At 42.7% G+C, this 15,195-nt stretch overlaps 1 protein-coding gene across 3 annotated transcripts in view; it reads left to right on the forward strand.

Annotated features, from left to right (window-relative positions):
- Positions 1–14,930, forward strand: part of CCDC15 (coiled-coil domain containing 15) — a 78,203-nt gene extending 63,273 nt beyond the window's left edge. For all 3 annotated transcript variants that reach the window (XM_032868828.1, XM_032868829.1, XM_032868830.1), the window contains 3 exons: positions 12,274–12,450; positions 12,656–12,804; positions 14,009–14,930. In XM_032868828.1, coding sequence (XP_032724719.1) covers positions 12,274–12,450; positions 12,656–12,804; positions 14,009–14,130 — 448 coding nt within the window. In that variant the 3' untranslated portion in view covers positions 14,131–14,930. The remainder of the gene's footprint in view (positions 1–12,273; positions 12,451–12,655; positions 12,805–14,008) is intronic.
- The last annotated feature ends 265 nt before the right edge of the window (positions 14,931–15,195 follow it).

The raw sequence follows: 15,195 nt of genomic DNA on the forward strand, positions 1-15,195 counted from the left end.
ACCTAGTGGTTAGCCACGTGGGTTCTAGAGCTGGGCTGCTTGCCACACAGCCTGGCAGTTACTCTCCCTGTAACCTCCATGGCTCCGTGGTTTCCTTCTCTGTACAATAGGGTTGATTGTGACTCCCTCACAGAACTGTTATGAAATGTTACTAAATGAATGGATAAGTGCAAGACACCGAGATCATTGGTGGGCAAATAACATCAGGGAAATATTAGCAGTTATCATTACTTCTGCTGTGATCTCCAGTTGCCTTACGGTATTACTGTTGGATGCTGGTCCTACCCTGTCATCAGCTGGTGCTTACCAGCTGCTCCTAGCGACCTTTCAGGCCCAGCTGTGGCCCTTTGAGAAGGGACCATCACCTCCTCCTTTGCTAACCGTAGCCATAGGTACCCTGACTTAGTCTCCTGATTTAGCAGTTCACCTACGCAGCATCCTGCCAAGATACCAGCTGGCCCTGCAATGCTGAGTCAGACCCAGTTCTAGCTCCTCCAGCCAGTGCAGTGGAGCCAAAATCTCCATTCTCCTACCGTCTTACCCATAGAGATCTATCTAGGGTCCACAGCTTTTCTGTGACCGTCTTAGAACCTAAAGGTTCTGAGTACCTCCCTGTCCCCAGTGAGGTTAGTCTTTTAAAGGAAATTGCTAGGGTAAGCCCTGGGGTCCCCACACTTCCTTTGTTCAGAAGGCTGCCTGCCCTCCGTGGTGCTAAGTGACTGATCTTCATTAGGGCTCTTCTCCAAGAGATTATCAGGTGCTAACATGTACTCTTCTGGTGGAACCATTGCTGGGGATTTTAAGACACTTTTTTGCCTCTTAGAGAAGAAGGCGAATCCCACACATCCATTGGAATCCATATTATATGTTATTTTTTTAAAACCCCATGCATGATTCTGATATTTGGCCAAGGTAGAGAATCACTGAAATAAAGAAGACTGAGATGTAATGGTTATTAAGACTCACCTGTACAAGTTGGGAGGCTGTGAGTTGCCTCTGATTCCCCAGCATGCAGCAGACTTGCCCAGGCGGTATGCTTATCATACAGATTCTCAAGTCTCGCTGATTCAGTAGGTCTGGGAGCGGAGGAGTGGGGAGGAATCCCAAATCCTAGTGAGATGCCAGGGGAAGGGACCCATGGGGAGGGCATGGACAAAGTGGGTGGAAGGCTTCCCATATGGTCGGTGTAAGCAGGGAGTTGTGCGAGGCAGGGGACGTAGCTGAGGTAGTAGTTGTCATCATAAGGTGGAAACATAGTGCGGCTCTCAAAATGAAATCAAGTGTCCTGTCAAATAATACATTCCCTTTGAGACTCTCAGGGCATGTTTTCAGATGGGAGAAAATGTACGTCCAAGATAGGAATCCCAATATCAGAACTCTCCATGGGAGGGAGGTGAACCCCCTGGGAATTCAGGCTGGGGAGACAGCTGCTACCAGTGGTCAGCAGGGAAAGGCTGGGGCTCTGATCACCTCATAGCTCTTTTCTGTCACTGGACTGCCCTCCACCCATGGGTATATCAGATAGAAGACCACATGAGCACAGGGAAAAATGTCCTCCCCATCAGGAAAGCATTCTCACATGCTGCCACTACCACTGGATTCATTTCCCAGATGTCCAGGGTTGTTAGGCCGAGCAAGACTGAATGAGGTCAGTGGGAGCTCTCTCTGGAATTTTTGAGAAGTTGTATAAGGCAAATGCCTGACACACCTTGAGTTCTTTTTGTGAAATCTTTAGCTCTGACAGTTGACATCACATTTGCCCCCCTGGCTCACTGAACATGGTTTTGTTTTTCTAGTAGTGCTCATTGTGAGAGGAAAGAATATTTCCGTCTGGTCCCAGAACAGTCAGCAAGGAAAACCTGTGCAGCCAGGAAGTAGTTAATTGTGGATTCAAACCAGGTCAAATGCTACCGGCTTGGAGCCCACACCTTGGGAGTCCCTCCCACTTCTCTGTGTCCTGGCAGTGACCCTAACGTGTCTCCTGATCCCCAAAGAACTCAGTTAGTGATATTGAACTCAAGTCATGGGACAAGAGCCTCTAGGGTATCACCATTTGTAGTACCATGTCAGAAGGCTACCAAAAGAAGTCCTTTGCTTGAGTGGTCATGTTTCAAACCTCTGACCACTCCCCAACTTTCCTTGGCCTCCTATTGGGCTAATATTTGGGAGCTGAAACAGTAGCCTTCCTGAAGCAGTGGTGGGCAGTTACTGGAAAGCCATGTGATTGTCTGAGTTGAACCACTTTGTCGAAGACCATTTTCCTTTTCACTCGTCACCTTCCCCATATCCCACAAGAGACAGTCCCCAGAGCACAATAATCCTTTCCTGAGATAGACTGGGAACAAAAGTGAGGCTAATTTTGACTTTTCTGGGGCCAAAGAAAAGAAAAGCAGGCAGGTCAGGTCCCGCTCTGGAGGCCAGGGTGGGCCGAGGATTGCAGTGCCAGGGGGTCTGCTCCAGTCACCAGGGGATTTGCAGAACAATGCAGGCGGAGGAGGGGGGAAAAGGGAGCAGAGTCTTGGCCCTGGCTGCAGTGACCAAAGCCTGGTCTAGGCTCTGAAGCCTGGACCACCTTCTCCCCCTCCCTCTCCCCCTCCTCTCTTCTTCTTCCTCTTCCTCCCTTCTTCCTTCCTTCTTCCTCTTTCTTCTTCCTCCCTCCTTCTTCTTTCTTCTTCTTCTTCTTTTTAACTGCAAACTCCATACCACTCCTCCCCAACTAAACTATTAAAGAATTAAGTTTCAGGGATTTCTTAGAGACCCAGTAATTATTCATGCTCATCAGGGCTCTGTGAAGCCCTTCAGATTGTAGGCTGACGTTGGTATGCATCATTTTTTTCTGGGACATGGTCCTTGGCTCTCCTCTGATTCTCAAAGGTATCCGCCATTCAGAGCTATGCACCTCTACGAGGAATGTCTGTCTCCCCCCTTCCCGTCCCCACCAGGCAGAGCTTCTGTCCTTAATTTGAGTGCTGGTCAAATTTCAGTGTGCAGTAGAGTTAGCTGGGCATTCTGTTGCAATATAGATTCTGATTCAGTAGGTCTGCATTTCTTTTCTTTTTTTTTTTTTAACATTTTATTTGTTTATTTGACAGAGAGAACACAAGTAGGCAGAGCAGCAGGCAGAGAGAGAGAGGGGGAAGCAGGCTCCCCACTGAGCAGAGAACCTGATGCTGGGCTCGATGTGGGGCTTGATCCCAGGACCCTGAGATCGTGACCTGAGCCGAAGGCAGAGGCTTAATCCACTGAGCCACCCAGGCGCCCCAAGAGTCTGCATTTCTAACAAGCTCAAGGTGATGGGCTGCAGTTCTCTCACGGGGCCAAGCTTGATGGCAAGCTGTGATTTTCTCGCCCCAAGCCTGGATCTCAATCACAGTGTCTTAAGTGATCTCTAGACCACTCTTCCTATGGCCACTGGAGTGATCTCAGTTGCAATTCTAATCTTGTTCTTCCCCTCCTTCCCTTCCTGTGGCTCCCCTCCCCAGCCTCTATGGTCAATAAAGTCATCTCGGAATCCATAAACAAAACCTTTACATGATTTGTCTTCAACCTGTCTTTTCCCCCAGTGTGCCTTTCGGTCCATGAGCAATTAATTCCGTTCATGCTGGACTACATGAGAGCAAGGATTGAGGGGCTATGGGGAGGGTGTGAGTCAGACTAGTGTCTGAATCCTGTTCCTGCCACTTCCTACTTTGTGACCTCTGAAGTCTAGTTTTTTCATATGCAGAATGGGAATAAAAATACCTCATGGAGTTAACCATGAGAAGCAAATGACATACTCTATGTAAAGCATTTAGCACAGTGCCCACATAGTCACTCCTCAATAAGCCGTAGCTATTGTGACTTAATCATAATATGCTCTAGAGTTTCCATTTGTCACCTGATTCCCTGATTGGCTTGTTCTCCTAGTTCTCCTTCTCTGCCTCATCACATGTCGCCCCCTCCTCAAGTCCTTCCTGACTCCTTCACCCCTCAAGCCCATGCAGGCTTTCACCTCAGTTGTACACTGTGGGTGATTTCTTTGTATACTCTTCCTGCAGCAATGCCCAACATGGTTTGGGGCACATATCAATAACTGTCACTAGAAAAGTTATAGGAAACTGAGTTGTGTTCTCACTTCTTTTTGTTGTGTAGTATTATACATACCTGCACTACCCACTTCTTAGCTACAGTCAATATATATGTATTATATAATTGGAGAGATTTGTTTGGTTATCTTTTCCTCCAACTAATGTAATCCTCAGTAATATCTATTACTTCTGCCCTGACAAACTGCAGATCCCAAAGGAGTCTGGATTAGCATGAGCATTACCTTATACTGAAATCAGTTCACTCAACAAATATTTGTACCGGGCACAATGAATGACCATAGTGAGGATCATCACATTTGCCCCGCAGCAGCGCAGTGTATAGCTTTCTTTATGGAGGCATTGGCTCTGAGCTTCTGCCACCCAGGAGAGGACAAGGTCTACGCTGAGGCCTCCATCAGTAAGCCCCATTGTGTGCCCTCAGGGAGCCCATAAATACTAGGAATGTTCTGTAGACGTAGGCAAGAATCCCTTGGAGCTATTTCTCAACTCCAAAGTGGTTTGGGCAGAATATTCTACTTCTCTGAAAAATCAGTCCTTCTGAGTATTCGTACTCCTATCTGAGCCTCAATTCCCTAATAATAAAGGCCCCCCATCCAAGTCTCTACAGCTTACAAAGATCTTTCATGTACATTAATGACAAGGATCTTTGTCACAACCCTGAGAGGCAGACCTGAATCCAGATCTGCTGACTATAGGTCGAGAAATTCTTTCTGTTGTGATTGAATCTTGCGTCTCTGAGCCAGGAAATGATGAAGTAGGATGGCAAAACCACCCGGCTGCTACTTGCTTTCAATTCATTTCCTGAAATGGGGGAGGGGACCAGTGAGGGAGACAGCTGTGGAGGGAGGGTGGCCCTTCCACATCAGCAGGAGAGGACACTTGAATGTAGAAGATGAACTTTAGTCTGATTCCTGGCCATTCTCCTTGTCTCTGAACTCACAGACTGCAGTGGGCCTCACAGAACTTCCTGGTCTGCTGGGAAAGGAAATGGCCTCAACCACATGGGCCTAGGCAGGGAGGCGATCAACAGGCATCCCTCTCGGAAGACAAGTGAGCTGAAGCAGGAGCAGATTTTCCTGTTATATGTGACTCTCTGTGGCTATGTCCCATCAGTTGTTCCTTTTAGCAAAGCTGAAGTTTAAATTAGGGGTCTTGTAGTTCATAGCAGCTTGATAATAGCACCTGTGATTAGTGAGATTGTCAAGGGGAAGGTGACTCTCAGAAAGTCAGTATGTGTCCAACTGCCCTCCTGCTGTGGAAGTGCCTTTCCCTTGCTACTTTGGGATCTGGGATGATTTTTACTGAGGAAATCCAGGAGCTTCCATAGATGGGGAGATAGTCACTTCCAGGTACTTTTCAGGGATTGGGGTTCATGAACTTTGAAGTCCAATTCCAACTGTGAAGCTGACTACCAGAGTGTTTGGGCCTGTGCCTAGACCCAAGCCTCTCTGCTGATAGCTGTGAATGATGATGGGTCAGATGATTTCAGCTTTGAATGCACATTTGAATCCACCTGGGGAGTGTTCTAAACTACATCTAAGTAGGGGCCCCACCCTCAGATCCTTATTCAATGGTCTGGGTGAGGCAGGGGATTGATAACTTTTTACAGGGTCCCCCAGGTGATCAGTTGTATAGTAAAGGTGAAGAAATGGGATGGGTTAATCTCTGAGGTTTCCTGAAGATCTAGGGGAGAACTCAGATGTCCATCTGGTCCACAGTCCACAATGCACCATGTGGCCATTCTAAGAATGCCTTTAAATTCAAGGTCTTGAATTCCAGAGCAGAAAGCACTATACAGAGGCCACTGGCAAAGTCCATTATTTTAAAGTGGCAGGACCTGTGGGGAGCAGTGTGTTCCAGGCACATAATAAGGTAGAGCAAGCAGGTGTCCAGGCATTTGGCTCCCAAGCCTGTGGCCCTGTCATAATGGCACACAGTTCTGAAGAAAGCCCAGGGAATTACTGGAGAGCAAAATCACACTTTTGCCCAGTTCCCCCTCCAGCTCTGAAGGAAGCCAGGGGAATTACTGGGGGCGCAAAGTAACTCTTTTGCCCAGTTTCCCTTGTAAGCCTTTTACCTAATGGTGTTTTGGAGTTTGGTGAATATTTACTTATTCCTTCTGCACTCAGTAACTTCATGTCCAAGCTCCAGAGAAGTGGATTATTCTTATCCACAGATGAAGAAACTACAGGTGGAAAGATTGAGACTTTCCCTGGTCATACAGCACGATAATAACAGAAGCTGTGTAATGGAAACAGCAGTCCTTGTTTTCCTAGAGGAAAATCCCTTCCTTTCCACATTGACTTAGCTATTCGGAAGCAGCAGGTCTCGGCTGTAGTGAGCTGCATCGAGAACAGAGGCACGCCTGTGTGAGGTTGTCCTGCCCTGGAAGAGGAGAGAGTGCATTCTAGGCAACGCTTCTCTAGCGGGGCGGGCGTGCTTTTGGTTTCTCAGTGTCTCTCCTATGTCTACCAAGCCCTTTCACAGCCTGTCCACTGCTTTTCCCTGCCCTTCTGTTCAGGATGAGCTGTCTAGGCTGTCCCAAGCCACATCATTCCATCTGAAAGGGCAAAATGGCAGGAAGGCTTCCACCACGGGATGGAGGAGGTGATGAGAAGGAAACATGTAGGCTTTCCCGTGGTCCTGGAGGTCAGTAGAATAGCTGTAGAGGTGCTCCAGCAGGAAACCATAGCATGCGGGAGTGGAAACTCCTGCTGGCTCCAGCAACATGTCGTGTGTCACTGCACATCGTGTTTATGGCGGTTTACAAAGAGTGAAAAGACTATTTTTATGCAAATCTACTATGTGAATGTAGATTTCTTTTAGCTTTGCTCAGTGGAGAATCATTTCTGAAGCTCTGCTGTTGTTTCGCTCCCCCTTCCCACTCAGCTCGAAATTGATTAGCAGCCACAGAAAATGTGCCTCCAGAAACGGCATCCCAGAGACGCATGTCAGGCAAAGAATTTGTCCAGCCTGGCAAAACAGCTTTGTGGGGCTTTGCTCTGAAGATTCCGGCTGATGCTTCCCTTTGCAGAAATGATAAACTCTCCACCTATGGAAGGTTATTAGATTGGGCTGATGAAAAATCTGATAGACCCAAGAATAACATCTGTAGGACCCCGTGGCTAGAATAGCCAAGACAGTGAACCACACTGCTCAGATCTGGCTTTACCTGATCTGTCATGCCAGGTGTGGCACCCAGCCTCCAAGGTAACCCCCTAACGATTGGCATCTCTTGGTATCCACACCTTTGTATTGTGCCCACACACAATGAAGAGGGCTGATCCATGTGACCAATAGGATATTGCAAATTGATGGTGTGTGACTTCCCAGGCTAGATCGTTAACAAAAATTTGCAGCTTCCACCTTGGGCCCTTGAATTGCTCACTCTGGGAAGCCAGACACCCTGCTCTGAGGAGATCAAGCAACACTGTGGAGATCATGTCAGGAAGAACCAACTTCCAGCATGCACTTGCTAGGCACATGAATGAGCCCTGTCCGGAAACCCCCAGGCTCAGTTAAGCCTTCAGATGATTCTTGCTCCTCAGCATTTGAGTCTCAGCTGAGGCTTTGGACATCATAGAACAGAGATAAGCTGTCTCCACTGTGACTTGTGTGCATTCCTGACCCACAAGAATACTGGGATAAGTCTTTATTATTGTTTTCTGCCATTAAGTTGTAGGAGTGATTTGTAATGCAATAGATGACTGGGGAGTATGTATAGACTGGGTCATAGAAGTATAGGATCATGGTGGGTAGAATATAAAGTTGGATCAGACAGAATTTATTGGTATGGGCCCACTCAGCAGTGACTCCAGATTCAGTGTTTGAGATGGGGCAGGGTTAGAAGTTGGTTGACTAAACCATGGCCCCAAGGGTTGCCTACACAAAATGAAGTTAAATGCCAGAACTGCTTTGTTGTAGGTGGTATGTTGTAGAGAAAGGTATCCAAAAGCTTAGGGATACTGGTATGTTAGAGTGGACTTATCATGTAAGACCTGTTCACCAACTCTGGAAGGGTCAAGAGGGCACACCTTTCATCACCACTGTGAGAAATTAAACATCCTTGAAGAGTTTTGTGGTCACTCTTCTCTGTAGGAAGTGAAACCACCAAATGGGGGTCCCTGATGTAGTAGGGATAGTGGGATTCCAGAGTGGCAGGACAAGAGGGATGTGGTTACCATAATTGGACAATTGAGCCAAAGCAATAATCACAGTTGTCTGACTCAGAACTGTGGCATCTGGCTAGTAGATCATGGTCCCTTTGGGGAATAAATAGAGCAATATAAAATTTTGGCAGTATAGTAAGGTCCTTCCTCAAAGGGACAGGGATTTCACTTCATCCAAGAGGTTCTTGGTCTGTAAATGGGCTCAAGTCTGGGAACTGATTGAAGGGCCATTATGACTCTGTTTTGTGATCTAAGATATATTACTGTTCACTCAACCTAAACTCTTATGCTTATCCAGAGGTGAGAGTTCATGTTGATCCATGGGCTGTGGTGTGGTTTGGCTGGATGGTCAGAGACTTGACCATTATTGGGAAGTTGATGACAAGGAAGTCTGGGGAAGAGGTAGATGTACAGACTTCTCTAGGCAAAAGATATGAAGATATTTGTCTTCCATATTAATGCTCACTAGAGGGTAACCTCACCATTCAGTCAGTGAGTCAATAATTCACTCACTCACTCATCACGAAGGAATGATCCCATAAACATATGACCTTTGAACAACGTGGGAGTTAGGGGCAGTAATATTCCACACTGTTGAAATCCACCTGTAACTTTTGACTCTCCCCAAACTTAATTACTTATAGCCTGTTGTTGACTAGAAGCCTTCACAATAACATAAACAGTTGATAAATACATGTTTTATATGGTATATGTATTATATGCTATATTCTTACAATAAAATAAGCTAGAAAAAAGAAAATGTTATTAAGGAAATCATAAGAAACAAAAAATATATTTACAGTACTATATTATTAAAAAAAAATCCACATGTAAGTGGATCCATGCAGCTCAAGTTCATGTTGTTCAAGGCCAACTCTATATATTCTTCGCTGAGATGTCTGTTCAGGTCTTTGGCTCATTTTAAAATCAGGTTTGTTTTCTTATTGTTGAGTTATGAGTTCTTTGTATATTTGGTCAGTAGTCTTCTATGAGATATTTTTTGCAAATATTTTCTACCAGTCTATGGCTTGTCTTCTCACAGTGCCTTTTGCAGAGCAGAAGTTTCTGATTTTAATGGAGTCTAGCTTATCAATTGTTTCTTTTATGGATCATGCCTTTGGTATGTATCTAAAATGTCATCACCATACCCAAGATCATGTCGATTTTCACCTAAATTATCTTCTAGGAGTTTTTTAGTTTTGCATTTTGTAGTTAATTCTGTGACCCTTTTTGTTTTGTGAGGAGTGTAAGGTCTTTGTCTAGATTCATTTTTTGTACATGGATATTCAGTTGTTTCTGCACCATTTGTTGAAGAGACTGTCTTCATGCCATTGCATTGCCTTTGCTTCTTTGTCAAAGATCGGTGACTCTATTAAGGTGGGTCTATTGGGGCACCTGGGTGGCTCAGTGGGTTAAAGCCTCTGCCTTTGGCTCAGGTCATGATCCCAGGGTCCTGGGATCGAGCCCCACATCGGGCTCTCTGCTCAGCAGGGAGCCTGCTTCACTTCCTCTCTCTGCCTGCCTCTCTGCCTACCTGTGATCTCTGTCTGTCAAATAAATAAATAAAATCTTAAAAAAAAAAAGAAATGGGTCTATTTCTGGGCTTTCTGTTCCATACTATTCTATTTGTCTATTCTGCCACCAATACCACACTGTCTTGATCACTGCAGCTTTGTAATAAGTCTTAAAGTTGAGTAGTATGTATCTTCTAACTTTGTTTTTTTTCCCCTCAGTATTATCTTAGCTATTCTGGGAATTTTGCCTCACCATAAAAACGTTAGGATAACTTTGTCACTATCTATAAAATAACTTATTGGGATTTGGGGTGGGGGGAGATTGCATTGAATCTATAGATCAGATTGGGAAGAACATAGACTGTCATGTCATCTGGAAACAAACACAGCATTGTTTTCCTTCCCAATTCGTCTATCTTTTATTTCCTTTTCTTGTCTTATTGCATTGGCTAAGACTTTCAGTATCATGTTGAAAAAGAAGTGGTGAGGAGAAAATCTTGCCTTATTCCTGATCCTAGTAGGCAAGTGTCTAGTTTCTCACTTTTGAGTATGATGTTAGCTGTAGGTTTTTTGTAGATACCCTTTATCAAGTTTAGAAAGTTCCTTTTATTTCTAGTTTACCAAGAGTATCATAAATGGTGCTGGATTTTGTCAGATGCTTTTTCTATGTATATTTATAGGGTATGTGATTTTTCTTATTTCTCCTGTTGATGTGACAGATTACATTGATTTTTTTTCCATGTTGAATTAGCCTTGCATTCCTGGGATAAACCCCACTTGGTCTTGGCTTATAATTCTTTTTCTACATTGTTGGTTTTGATGTGCTAACATTTTTGAGGATATCTTTCTCTGTGTTCATGAGAAATATTGGTCTCTAGTTTGTTTACTTATTTATTTATTATTTAGTTATTTGAGAGAGAGACAGAGAGAATACAAGCAGGAAGAGGGCAGAGAGAAAAGGACAAGCAGACTCCCTGCCAAGCTGGGAGCCCAATGCAGGGCTTGATCCCAGGACTCTGAGATCATGACCTGAGCTAAAGGCAGATGCTTAACTGACTGAACCTCCCAGGGCCCCTCTAGTTTTCTTTCCCTGTAATATCTTTGTCTGGTTTTGGTATTAGGGTAGTGCTGGCCTCATAGAATGAGCTAAGAAATACTCATTCTGTTTCTGTCCTCTGAAGGAAGATTGTAGAGAATTGGTATAATTTCTTCCATGATTATTTGGTGATCCCGTGTGGGCCTGGTGCTTTCTGTTTTGAAAGGTTATTAGTTATTGATTTCATTAAATATAGGCTTGTTCTCCAGTGTGTTTTTCATTTCAGAAGTTGTAGTTTTCATCTTGAGAAGTTTGATTTGTCTTTTTTATATCTTAACTTTTTGAACGTGAAAAATGTAGGCATAACTATTCTAATGTTTTCCTGTCCTAATTCTAATAACTCAGTTCTAGGTTGGTTTTGATTGATTTTTCTGTTCATTATAAGTAAGTTTTCCTGCTTCTTTGCATCCTTGGTAGTCTTTGATTAGATGTCAAACATTGTGAATTTTACCTTGTTGGTTGCTAGGTATCTTTGTATTCTTATAAATTTTTCTCAGCTTTTGGGGTACAGTTAAATTACTTTGGGGATTTGCTTTCATAATTTATGACCTTGTGTCTGGAACAGTGCTCAGTTTGGGACTAACCAACATTCCCCACTGTGGAGGTAAGATCATTCTGAAAATTATGCCCAATGCCCTGTGTGTTACGAGTTTTTCAAGTTTGATTGGTGGGAACAGGCACTATTCCCAGCTCTGTGTGAGCCTAGTCACTGTTCCTCGTTACCCATTTTGATGATTCTGTTCCTAGCCTCAGGTTATTTCTTCAAATAGGTACAGAGTACTCTGGTGTGTATCAGAAGGATACACAGTAGATCTCCAAGTTTTCACTCCTGAACAGCTCTCCACTCTTTGGTATTCCCTGTTATGAACTCCAGTTGCCTTTGGTCCCGGGACCTTCAGCTCCATCTTCTTGACTCAGGGAGTCTACCAGGCTCTACCTCAATACTCCTACCTCATGCTGCTGCCTGGAAACTTACAAGGCAATAGGTTTCGGCAGTTAATAGGGCTCACTTCATTTGTTTACTGTCAAGAATCACTGCCTCTCATCACCTGATGTCCAGAGTCATAAAACCCATTGTTTTTGTATTTTGTCTGGTTGGTTGGTTGGTTGCTTGATTTATCTATTTATTTGGCTGTCTAAGGTAAGAAAGTTTTTGTACTTGTATTCTTACAGCGAAACCTTTTTGTATGTAAGCAGTGGTCCTTGTCATTTGAGAGGCTATATATTTACGTGAGCTGTAGAATAACCTTCAGTCAGCCAGCAGGAATTTTTAAGGCTACCCTAGGGTGCTAAACTGATTTCCTGACTCTCTTGTTTCTGGGAATTCCTTGAATTATTTGGGTCTAGAAGCTAATTTAAATAATTATTTTATGAAATTCCTAACCGTGTTGTGATTTTATTCTCAGAATTAAAAAAAAGAAAGAGCAGCAACGTTATGCCGAAGAGCAGAGGATACTAAGAATGAACTTTCATGAAGAGCTGTATTCAGGGGAGAAGATGAGTGACATATTAGCCCAGCTGAAACTTGAGGAACTAAAAGGAGTCAGAGAAAAACAACAACAGAGAGAAAAGGAATCCCAAAGGTATTTTGAAAAGTTCTGCATAAAGTCCTGGCTCTAGAGGAATAGCACTGTATTTTCCCCAGTGCTGTTTCCCAGTACAAAGAGGAAGAGTTGAGACACAGAGATGTGAACTAGTTTTAATGGTTAAAGCTGGTCATCAGATAGGGACTCATGCTCATTCTCTTCCTAGTGGTCCACTTTGCCTGACCATACTGTATCTTTATAGATATATAGAAGCTCTGCGAGCCCAGATCCAGGAGAAAATGCGGCTGTATAATATTACTCTACCTCCACTATGCTGCTGTGGTCCTGATTTTTGGGATGCTCATCCTGATACCTGCGCCAACAATTGTATTTTCTATAAAAACCATAGAGGTGAGCTTCTTAAAGGAATGGTTGTGGCCTGGTGGCAATTAAAAAACAAACAAACAAGAAATGTAGTGATTTATTTATAAGTTAGCATTTATTGAGATTGCTATCAGAGACTGTTATAACGCCTTTACAAAACAACTCTGGGACAATAAAAATAATTATAGTGAGTTATAATCCTTTTGAGATCGGCTATCTTCTTGTCTCCATTAATGCTGGGGAAATATTTCTACTCCACTGTAGGGAGACTTGGCTTCCTGGTTCTCCTATAAATGAAGAAATTAGGGCTTATGTTTTATGGCCATCTGTCCAGTTGCATTCCCTGTTATTCAAATACTTTAATGTTACTTAACATAGATTTATTACCATCTCTATCCACATTAGACTGCCCAGTTCTGCCAGGTGACGCAGAGGAAAATGAGGACCAGTATAAACACTATCTTCAGGAATCGCAGCTAGAGAAAACAGTCCTTCTTACTGTCACTAATGTTTCTGTTTCCTGGCCATCCTTAAACATATTGATGTACACAGTGTAGAGATTATGTAGGCTTCATGCACACACCAAAATACCACCACTATTTGTATTCCTACTTCCCCATCCGTGTGATACGAGTTTCTCATCAATTCTGTGAGTTAAATTTTAAAAACACAGATCTTATCATGCCATTCCTCTGTTCTAAAACCTTGAGGGTTCAACATTACACTACAAAATGCATGCCATATTTGGCATATTTTCTCTCTGGCCCCAGGCGACACTCCAGCCTTATCAAACTTGCTATTTCCAGTACATGTCACCTTTTTTATACCTTTTGCTCCACATATTTTTCTGCCTAGAAGATCTCCTTTCCTTTACTCTTATTAATCATTCAAGACCATCTTACATGTTACTACTTCTGGAAATCTTTTCCATCTTTTCCTAGATGTTTTTTCATTCATTCTGCACTTCATTTGGTAATGATATTTTACATAGACCTCTGGTTTGAAAGTGTTAACACTGCAATTTAATTATTTTTGTGTGCATTCTCGTCATTATCTTTTCTGTCCTCACAGAGTGCTTGACATGTACTAAGTACTCAATAAGTGTTTATTCAATGAATAGGAAAAGTTAATATCTATGAGACTTGTAGAGAAGCAGTAGTAATGAGAAGGAGGTTGACAGAGTAGTTTAGAATCTAACTTCATTCCTCACTGTGCAAACCTTTATTTGCAGCGTATACCCGGGCACTCCATTCGGTCATCAATTCCTGTGATATCCCTGAGAGGACCTCAACTGTTCGAGTCGCCATGCATAATTTGGCTTCTGCGCACAGACGGACTTTGAAAAATCTGTAATGAGAATCTGAATCCAATTGTTAGTATTTCAATCTTCACTTAAAGTCAACCCTGAGAGATTATTTAGGAAAAGCTATTAAAATGTATTAAGATGTGTAATCTGGAAAGAAGGACTGTCTCAACAAGACAACCATCTCTATAATTAGATCATAAACATTGTTTCAGCCTCTGCCTGGGACTGAAATTGAAAGTCGACCTCCAAACTGGTGTTTTTGCTGTGAACTGTATAGAGTCAATTGTTTTAAAAATGATCACTCAGACCAGTAAGGTTTTTTTTACTTAGCTCTGCTCTGATCAGAAGAGATCATGAGAAATCTTTGGGATTATCTCATTTATTGTCTTTCTTAAAGTGTATCTTTGAATCTTGACAAGATTGAAAATGTCTAGATAAAGCTGAAAAGAAGATGATGAGATGAGTTTCTAAGTATCAGTGGCTTTCTGTATTGCCGATAGCGTTACTTGTTGTGTATAACAATTAGAGGTGAGAAGAATCTGAATTTGATGCATATTTTTTTTCTCAAGATTTTTCTCTCCTGGTTTTTTAACTTATTACCTCTTTCCCCATTCAGTGACATTGGACTTCGGACTTTATAATTTTATAATTTTGTATTGCAAAAATAAGGTGAATAAACCCTCTGTCTTTTGAGCATCTTGTAGGTGAAATCATTGTGAGTGACTTTTCAAAAAGTAAACCTGAAGTCAAAGTGAGTAATCAAGTCCTGCCTTATTTATCCCTGTCTTTTAAGAATCTGGTGAATGGCATAGCTACAAAACAGATGAAATAAAAATTTCTGTAGTTATTATGAGTTTGTTATTTCTTCACAGTATTTCCTGACACAAAATATGAAAAGTTTTATATTGAATTAAAGATACTATGAATTTCTTTTTCTTACTTTTCTCTAATGGAGCAGTGTTGAAGAAGCACTTAGGTTACGTCTCAAAAAAACAACTAAACATCTAACCAGGTCATCGAAAACTAGAGCCAAAAATTACCTGTATGACAAGATTGACAGGTTAGTTAGCCAGATTAATAATCTAGTTCAGTCAAAAGCTTTAAGTAATTAT

Source organism: Lontra canadensis, unplaced genomic scaffold, assembly GCF_010015895.1.
Source record: "Lontra canadensis isolate GAN:19392208 unplaced genomic scaffold, GSC_riverotter_1.0 scaffold36, whole genome shotgun sequence".
Classification (NCBI taxonomy): domain Eukaryota; kingdom Metazoa; phylum Chordata; class Mammalia; order Carnivora; family Mustelidae; genus Lontra; species Lontra canadensis.